Source organism: Echinops telfairi, unplaced genomic scaffold (genome assembly GCF_000313985.2).
Source record: "Echinops telfairi isolate 266 unplaced genomic scaffold, ASM31398v2 ScPeMD7_7469;HRSCAF=8507_1, whole genome shotgun sequence".
Classification (NCBI taxonomy): Eukaryota; Metazoa; Chordata; class Mammalia; order Afrosoricida; family Tenrecidae; genus Echinops; species Echinops telfairi.
In genome coordinates, this window is record NW_022111373.1 from 113,758,163 (window position 1) to 113,767,815 (window position 9,653).

Consider the following 9,653-nt stretch of genomic DNA (forward strand, 5'->3'; position numbering starts at 1 on the left):
GGCAACAAATGTATAGATGTGCTTTACACAATTGATCTATGTATTGTGATAAATTGTATGAGCCCCAATAAATTGATTAATTAAAAAAAAGAAAAGAAAATCATTATAAGGAATGGGAAAAATAAATAAATAAATAAAATGCAAACAGCATCGATACTGTAAAAGTTAACTCTTATAGAGAACTTCCAATAAGCCCAGTGTTTCTTGCTATTCATTCATTTACTCTTCCATCCACAGTCCTAGGAGGCTACTGTCCCCATTCTGCAGACGAGAAAACCCTTTTCCAAATCACACAAGTGGTCTTAGTTTAGTTGGGGTTCAAACTTCAGCAGTTGGGTTCTAGAACTCATGCCTTTAGTTTCTATCTGATATTTTTAACACAAAGGGCACGTGGGAAATCCTCAGATTCTTCAGATGACTAATGTTGAAGAAGTGAGTGGTTCTTTTGGTCATTTAAAAAATTTCCTTTCACTACTCTCGCTCCAGACCCACATGCCACATCATGTGAATTGGGGCAAGTCCAGCACCTTGAATCCGGGGCACACGGCCCCACTGGCACACGAGAAAACAGCGGAGCGTGAGGATTCTACAGCTTGTTGTCACAGATTGGGCCCCCTCTATCACTGACCCGAAGCTATGTTGTTGTTAAGGCCATCAAGTCGATGCCACGTCATAGCAACCCCATAGGACAGAGTAACAATGCCTCCTACAGTTGTCAAGGCTTGTGGTCTCTATGGGAACAGACCCTGAAGAGTCAATCATGGGGTGGGTCTGAACAGTCGAGCTTTCGGTTAACAGTGCTCACCTGTTGTGCTGCCGATATCTGGAGCTCTTATCAGCGATAAATTCCTGTTTGTTTGCTGTCACAGACAGGTGTTCTGGGCAGTGGACCAACCATGGTACAGTTTGTGCTCTACGCATCACAGTTTCCCCCCATGACGAGTCATCCCCTTCAAGCCTGTCCTGCTCGTTATTACTAAACACAGACTTGAAATTTCAGGTCCACTCAATTTAGGAACATTTTTTATAGGCACCAACCCTGGGCTCAGAGGTCAGATCTCACCTCAGCTGCCCATTTGTCTGCAACCTCAGAAAAATATTTACCAACTGAGTAGAAAGGCACTAAAGCATTCATGACCAAATGAAGAACACTGACTGATCAACTGGAGTGCTGATAAGAAAGACACTGAGACACTGAGAAACAGCTACACTAAACATGCTCAGAAACAATTGGCAATTCTTTGTTAGAATGATAATTTACATTTTGGAAGACCCCAGATACAGAGGCCTACCCATGATGCTTGGAAAAGTAGGAAACCTCACGGTCAGCAAGTCAATCAGGGCAGGGCAGAACTGCACCTGTGAGTTTCTGATACCGTAACTTTTTTTTAATCATTTTATTGGGGGCTCATACAACTCTTATCATAATCCATACATCCATCCATTGTGTAAAGCACATTTGTACATTTGTTGCCATCATCATTCTCAAAACATTTGCTTTCTACTCAAGCCCTTGGTATCAGTTCTTCATTTTTTCCCCCTCCCTCCCCACCTCTCCTCCCCTCATGAAACCTTGAGAATTTATAAATTATTATTATTTTGTCATGTCTTACACAGTATGATGTCTCCCTTCACCCACTTTTCTGTTGTCTGTCCCCCAGGGAGGGGGTTATATGTAGAACCTTGTAATCAGTTCCCCGATACTGTAACTCTTTACAAGAGTAGAGAGCCTCATTTTTTTACTCTCTAAGAGCAACTGGTGGCTTCAAACTGCTGACCTTGTGGTTAACAGCCCTGTGTGTAATCATTACACTACCAGGGCTCCTCGGTAAAGTAGAAAGGCAGTGAAATAAAGTAAAGAGGCAGGCCCTCAATAAGATGGATTAACACAGTAGATGCAATAACGGGGTTCAAGCATAGGGCCAATTGTGAGGCTGGTGCAGGACCGGGCAACGTTACATTCTGTTGTGCTTGAGATCGCTATGGGTTGGAACCAACTCATTGGCATCTCCTAACACTACCCCGTCAATGATACATTTAAATAATTAAATATTTTCAAATGGTTCCTGCTTCAAAACCTGCACATTCCTACAGTATATAACTATACATAAACATGAACACACATACAACATTTAACCTCAGGGGAAAAATGTACAGCCTGAAGAATGTGCAAAATGAAAAGGAAAAATAAAATATATCTTTGGAAAAACAAAAACAAAACAAAGCCAGATTACAATCACTTTTAAAGTTCTTTTTTTTTTTAAAGGGAACATAATTTTATTTTTGTAATCATTTTATTGGGGGCTCCTACAGCTCTTATAACATTCCATACACCAATTGTATCAAGCACATTTGTGCATATGTCGCCATCAACATTTTCTAAACATTTACTCTCTATTTGAGCCTATCAGCTCCTCTTTTTTCCCCCTCTATCCTCCCCTCGACCTTTGTGACCCCTTGATAAATTATAAATTACTATCGTTTTAATATCTTGCACCAACTGCTGTCTCCTTTCACCCACGTTTCTGCATCCTACTCCCCCCGGAGGTGGGTGCAGAATGCGTCGATCATTGCGATCAGTTCACCTTTCCTCCTGACCTTTCCCCTACCCTCCTGGTATCGCTACTCTCATTTCTGTTCCTGTGGGGCTGTGTCATAAGCTCGTATCTCTACCAGTGTACATGTTCCGGTCTAGCCCTATCAGGACTGGGGTCATGTCAGTTGAGGGGTGGTGGTGGTGAGGCAGCATCAAAGAACCAGAGGAATATTGTGTGTTTCATTGGTGCTATACGGCGCCCTGGTTGACTCATCCCTTCCTTGTGACTCTTCTGTGAGTGGATGTCCTATTGTCTACAGATGGGTTTTGGGTCTCTGCTCCAACTCCAACTGCAACCCTCTGTTCTCAACAATATGTTTTTTCATTCTGATGACTATTGCCCAATCCCGTTGACACCTCATGATCGCACAGGCTGGTGTGCTTCTTCCATAGGGCTTGTTGCTTCTCTGTTAGATGGCTGCTTATTTAACTTCAAGCCTTTAACACCTCTGACGTTATATCTTTTGATAGCGGGGTACCATCTGCTTTCTTTACCACATTTGCTTATGCACCCACTTTGTTTTCAGTGATTGTGCTTGGGAGGGTGAACACCACAGAATACCAAAGTGTTGTTAGAACAAAGTGTTCTTGTGTTGAGGGAAGGCTTGATTAGTAGCCCAAAGTCCATCCACTTCCTCAATGCATTGCTATATGTACATAGTCCAATACCCCTATTTTTATTAATTAATATATTTACATAAGTGCACACCTATGTTTATACCTCTATCCATAGCTCTGCTTCCTAGATCTTTCCTGTGTTTCCTTTTACCTTCCTCCTGCCCCATCATCAAGCTTGCTTTTCTTCTGCCTTTTAGTAATTCCTCTCAGCTGGATTGCTGTTGCTCCACCACCACGGGAATCTCTGAGTCCTCCTCATTGTTGCTTTTAATTCCCTAGTTGTTCCCCTGTCTATAGCGTTGTTTCCTCACCACTCCTTTCCCCTGCTTTCTCCTCCCACCAGCTCCCTCCAAAACCGTTGGTCCCGTTGTTTTCTCCCCAGGCTTACTTCCCATACCTATTTCATATTGGTAGACAAACAAAAAGAAAAGATTGAATAAAGAGAGGAAACAGAAAAGAAAAAGAAAAAAATACTAGCAAGAAAGCATGCATAATTCCAGGTCTATCTGCTGACCTTTATGACTATCTCCTGACCAGTCCTGGGGGGTTCTGGGAACTGCCCCTCCTAGCCTGAAGTCTATTTTGGGGGCTTCTCAGGGGTTTTATGGCTTGGCTTTGCTCCCATTGCTGATCTGTTATGTTCCCTGCTTGGTTTGCCCTACTCAAGTTCTTTTCTTCCACAAGATCTAAATGATATCTAAGTTAAAATTCAGGTAAGAAATTTCTTTGTCATTTTCCTATGCTGATCAAATATTAAAAATATGCTACTTACATTGGAAACATGGTAGGAAGTCCAGAGGCTGAAAAAAGTGGCTTATTAAACTGTCGGACATCCCATAATTTTAATGTATCATCACCTGTTAGAAGAATGAGAAGGAAAAAAATAAGGAAATGTGAATTTTGAAAAAAAAATTTCTTCCAAGTTTACAGATTGCTAAAGTTAGTGGATTAATTATTTTGAACAGAAAGAAAATGAAAACTAACAGATGCACATATGCGGGTTTTCTTTTATTAATTGTGCAGGGAGCTTGAAAACAGTGGTTGTGAGAACAGTAGAGAGCTGGATGATAATGAATTGGCCTTGAAGAATGGCTCTCCTGTAGATGCAGCAACTCCCGGCTAGAAGAGACCCTGGAGAATCCATCAAAGTGTGATTTTAAAGCAGATGGCAGTTCCCGGTGGTGTATTTGAGCACAACCTGACTTCCCGAGGAGATCTGAATCTAATAACCACCAGGACTGAAAATTTTTCAATTCACAACAGATCCTCTTTCCCAGGGTGCAAAGGTAGGGCCATCCATTAGCATTAATGAGGGAGAGCCATGTGGCTCCCCCTTCCCTCCTCCGCTATAACTCTACCTGCTGCTATCATTCTTCATTTCATGGGGGAGCACAGATTTTCCCAGGCACTTAAAGGATAATGAACGTTCTTTCAAGAATCACTTTTTAAAATATAGTTCTACAGTGCTACTAATTCCTGACCAGTAAAAAAGCCAAAAGCTCATGGAAGTAAAGTCTTTGCTGGCCTTTCTCCCCAGTGCCCACAGCTGAAATCTGCCCCACCTTCTGTGGCCCAACAAGGAATTAGTATCAGGTGCAAGAGAGGGGAGTGGAGAGTTCAAATGAAAATCCCCAGTCTCTCCCCAGCGATCCTTCTTCTGAAATCCACAACTAACTGGCCTCTTGCACCTGCTTGCACTGGGAGAACTTTTGGAACATCCCTCTATTGTAACTGAAGTCTTTACAAAGGTTATATAGAAAACCATAATCCTTAAACAAAAGGAAAACATTAATCTGCACTCAACCGTTCCACTAGCCATCAAGTTCTGCAGCTAGCTGGAGGACCTTACAAGTCCAAGCAACTCTTTGCTGACCAGACCTCCTTCTGCCATATCGTGTATGCCCAGGAAGGAAAGTGATGGAATCTAGTACAGATGCTGCCTCAGCCGCCCAAGACAACCAACAGCTATTCTTGGATAGAAGGTAAAGGTAAGAATTACCACCGAAACAGTTTATTAATTGTGTGGAGTCTGGCCTTTTTCAAAATCCTCTGAATTTTGAAACTACACAGCCCTCCTTCCTATTCCACCTTGTAAACTGGAGTATGCCACCCCAAAGATGCCAGTGAACTTGAAAACATCTAAGTAGAGCATCTGTCATTTGTAAATCCCTCCTAGAGGATTAGGAACCCTGGTGGTATAGTGGCCCCATGTTGAGCTGCAATCCTCATGGTTGGCAGTTCAAAACTATCAGCAGCTCCTTGGGATTAAGACTGGGCTTTCAACACCAATTAAACAGCTAGGCTCAGAAACACACAGGGAGTCACTATGAGTCAGCGCTGACTCATGGCAGTGAGTTTGGTTTTTTGGGTTCGTAGAGAACCCAGAGCCACTACAACATACAAGGGGGTACCCCACCAAAACCTGGAATCCTCCCCAACCCAGCTTTGTATTAAAATTGTTTTTTTTACAAAACAACCTTATCCCCTTCAAAGTCCTCTCCATTACACTTAATACACTTGTCCAGTCTGCGATTCCATTCTTGGAGACATTTTTCAAACTCATCTGTGTGGATGGCTGACAGCCCCTCCCTCGTTTATCCTTCACCTCTTCTACGTTGTCATCGACTCCCTGTCCTTTCTTGTCCTTCTTCATTTGCAGGAACAAGTCGCACAGAGTGAGGTCAGGTAAGTAGGGTGCATAGGGTAAGAGAGGCATGCTGTTTTTGCTCAAAGCTGACACACTGAGATAGCTGCGTGAGCAGCTGCATTGTCATGGTGGCAATACCAAGACTTTTTTGTCACATACTGTTATACAATTTTTTCAGAACCTCTAAATAGAAAGCTTGACTAACAGTCTGACCTGGTGGAATGAACTCAAAATGCACAAGTCAACATTTTCATTCTTTCAGGAAGTTGGTGGACATCCAGAATGAGGTTTGTCATCAATCGACAGTTCACCTTTTTTGAAACGAGAAAGCCACTCGTACAATTGAGTTTTTTCCATAGTGCTGTCCTTGTAAGCTGTGTTCAATATCACGACAGTTTCTGCAGCATTTTTCCCAAGCAGGAAACAAAATTTCACAGCCACACACTGTTCTCTTAAATCAGCCATCACACACACAAAAAAGGTTCGAGCAAAACTGCATTTATGAAAAAATTCACTGTGACCTGAGAGAACTTTCTCAGGTGATGCCACTGGGTGCACTAACTCAGAGTGAGTCACTCTGCTCGCCTAGCAGGTCAAAATGCGTAAGCTCTGCTCCACTCACTGTGATTCTGGGGTTTTTTGGTGGAGTGTACGCCCTCATATATAGGTATACTATATACAAAGGGCATTTTCTTTTAATTATGAAAGGGAGGGTATTTTGAATAGAGCAGAAGAGGCTTCCTTGGATGAAAGGAAAGTTGGACTTCTTAAGGATAAAGGACACAGACTGGTGAGATGGAAAAGAAAGCTGGGCCAAATCTTGTTCCCTCCCTCTACCCCGACTACCCTTACACTAGATGGTAGATTCTTTCAGAAGAGGAACCCTGTCCATGATGGTCACAGTATATACACAGCCCGTAGCAGATTGCCTAACTCTGCATATGATCAGTATGTGATAGCTGATTGTGTAAATAAGATGTTGCTAGATGCATCTAGCTAAAGTGCCGTGTCTTCTTTGGTCTAAAATTAAAGGCTAAACTCTTTGGTTAACATTTAAGACCCTCTAGGACAGGGGTCCTCAAACTACGGCCCGCGGGCCACATGCCGAGGACATTTATCCAGTCCACCATGCGTTTTTGCCCCGTTTTGTTTTTTACTTCAAAATAAGATATGTGCAGTGTGCATAGGAATTTGTTCACAGTTTTTTTTTTTAAACTATAGTCCAGCCCTCCAACGGGTCTGAAGGACAGTGAACTGGCCCCCTGTTTAAAAAGTTTGAGGACCCCTGCTCTAGGGCATGGCTTAGCCTATTTTTCCTGCTCTTTCTTTGTTCTCTCCACAAATGGTCCCTCTAGAATACATCAGTCATGTCCCATACGTTCCCATAATGCTTTTCTCATAAATTCTCATCTCTATATTCCATCTTATCTGTCAATACACAGCCTAACCATGTGAGCAAGATTTAGCAAAAAATCAGAAACAACCTGCATCCAATCATATGAATGTGTTTAAGTACATTTATAATACAATCATACATAAGTATGTACTATTTAAAAAGTTAACATCCAGGTATGTGACTTTTTTAGCTGAATTGAGTTAGTGTTTGAATTTAAACACAAAGAAGCGAACAAAAGCAAAAAAACAAAAAAACAAATCATGAACAAACAGAAGGCCCTGAAATACCAGACACAGAATTATAAAATGACAGAGAAAGCAGATCCTCATCTACAAAATATCTCAGGTTCATCCTTGGGGACCTCCATCTCTTACAGAACTCAAAGCTAAAATAAATATTTAAGGAAGAAAAAAGTACATATTTTCAACTTTTTTCTAGTTCACTTTCTACGCTCTAAATATTATCAAGTTGGAAATACTAAAAAAAATTAGATTGTAAAAGTACATTAACAAAAAATGCAGCTAGTTTTACTAAGATATTAAGTGTTACATATATCTACAGAGTTAAATATTATTCACAAAGTAACTTTGTTTTTCTTTCAACCTACCTCCACGAGAGGCAAGGACATTGCCATCATAGGAAAAGGTCACACAAGAAGTGTCTGTGCCTGGTTGGTGAGCTTGTTTATAGTGGAATTTAGGGTGAACCTATTGTGAAGAGAAGCAAAGTGTTAGCACCTCAGCTGAGAATGCTTCTGTGTGACATCAGCAAATGGGCACACACAGGTACGATCCTCATTCCCCAGAATCGCATCGACTTTCCTTTTAGGGGGAAAGGAAGAAGAAAGTCTGTAGGCTTTTCCCAACAGGTATTTGTTTCCTAAGACGAAAGAAGAGAGAAGGTCAGCAGGAGATGGTTTTTCAGGCTGCCTCGACCAGTTCTAAGCCTTGCGAGACTCACTGCAGTCAATTCTTCTGATCAGACCCACCACGGACCATTCTCCTATATTTCTAAGAGCAAATATACACAGAAAATTACAGAGTAAGCATATTCTTTAGTAACTCCCAACTCTTTATTGTGTTTCTGGTACATGGCAGCCACTGTGCACACACACCATCACTGGTGACATGGTGGGCTAACTGAAAGCTCAGCGATTTGAATCCACCAGCCACTCTGAAGGAGAAAGATGAGGCTTTCTACTCCTGGAAAGACGGACAACTTTGGAGTTCTACCCTGTCCTACATGGTCACTGTGAGTCATTACTGATCTGATGGCAATGAGTTGCTTGTTTGGAGTGCAAGTCTTTAACTAGCTTTACTATGCCATTATTAATATTGCCTATAGGATAATGATTTGCGTAACAGCAACAGCAGCAGCAGCTAACCCTCACATTAAACCAGACTCACTGTCCTTGAGTCCATTCAGACTTGCAATGCCCTACAGGATAAAGTAGAACTACCCGCAGCACGTCCAAGACTGTAAATCTCTATGGGAGCAAGCTGCCACGTCTTCCTCCTGCAGAGCGGCTGGTGGGTTCCAACCGTGGAGTCTGACCCGGTGCTTTTATAGCCCATGCACAGTACCCTTAACAACTTCACCTCTGCAATCCTCACCGCTCATCCCACCAGTTAAGTTCTTCTACTAGTGTGCCATTATACAGACGAGAAAACTGAGACACAGTGTACTTTATCCAAGGTTGCACCTCTAATGAGTTTGAACCTGAAAAGTCTCCTTGCAAACACACTATACTCTCTCTGTTGCTGATGCATGGTTGTTTTTCGGTTTTGTGTTTTGTTGGTTTTTTGTTTTTTTTTACTTCTAAAGTTGTTCCGGCACAGTTGACTTGTGAAAGGAAATCAACTACGATGATCTTGCTACTCAATTAAGATTCAGTGATCGGCATAAGCCGAAAAACTAGGAAGTTGATCATCCCCAAAAGGTTTAGGCAGAAATGAATGAGGACATTTAGAACATTAAAAACCTTGCCCCTACATAGCTGTCAGTAATACAGTTCCTTCTAAGATAGCTGTGCGTGTGTGTGTGTGTGTGTGTGTGTCTGTCTGTGTGTGTGTGTGTCTGTGTGTGCGCATGTGTTGTACAGAAAAGTTGCCTAACGGTTCTGGGCCATTAGCAATTTTCCTAGCGAAATTCGATAGTAAGTAAATAGAGACGTTACTAATTCAGATAGCCTGTGGGTTCTCCCTAGGAGTCATAGGTCAGGGAATGCAAGAAATCCTATCTCCACTGGTCTTGCAGCCACCCTAGAGAAAAATGTGAGCCACAAAACCTTAAACCTCCAACAATATTCCTGGCACCCAGTCAATGAGCTGACACCTGATAGCACCCAGTAATCAAAGAGCACATGGCCTCATTAAAAGCCATCTTTTTTTTTTTTT

The 9,653-nt window shown here is 42.0% G+C and overlaps 1 protein-coding gene across 1 annotated transcript in view; it reads right to left on the bottom strand.

Annotated features, from left to right (window-relative positions):
- The window catches only part of WDR70 (WD repeat domain 70), a 325,699-nt gene that overhangs the window by 56,280 nt on the left and 259,766 nt on the right, over positions 1 to 9,653 (bottom strand). The window contains exons 11-12 of the mRNA XM_045285256.1: positions 7,865 to 7,964; positions 3,987 to 4,071 (exon numbers count right to left, since the gene is read on the bottom strand). Of these exons, the coding sequence (XP_045141191.1) occupies positions 3,987 to 4,071; positions 7,865 to 7,964 (185 nt within the window). The remainder of the gene's footprint in view (positions 1 to 3,986; positions 4,072 to 7,864; positions 7,965 to 9,653) is intronic.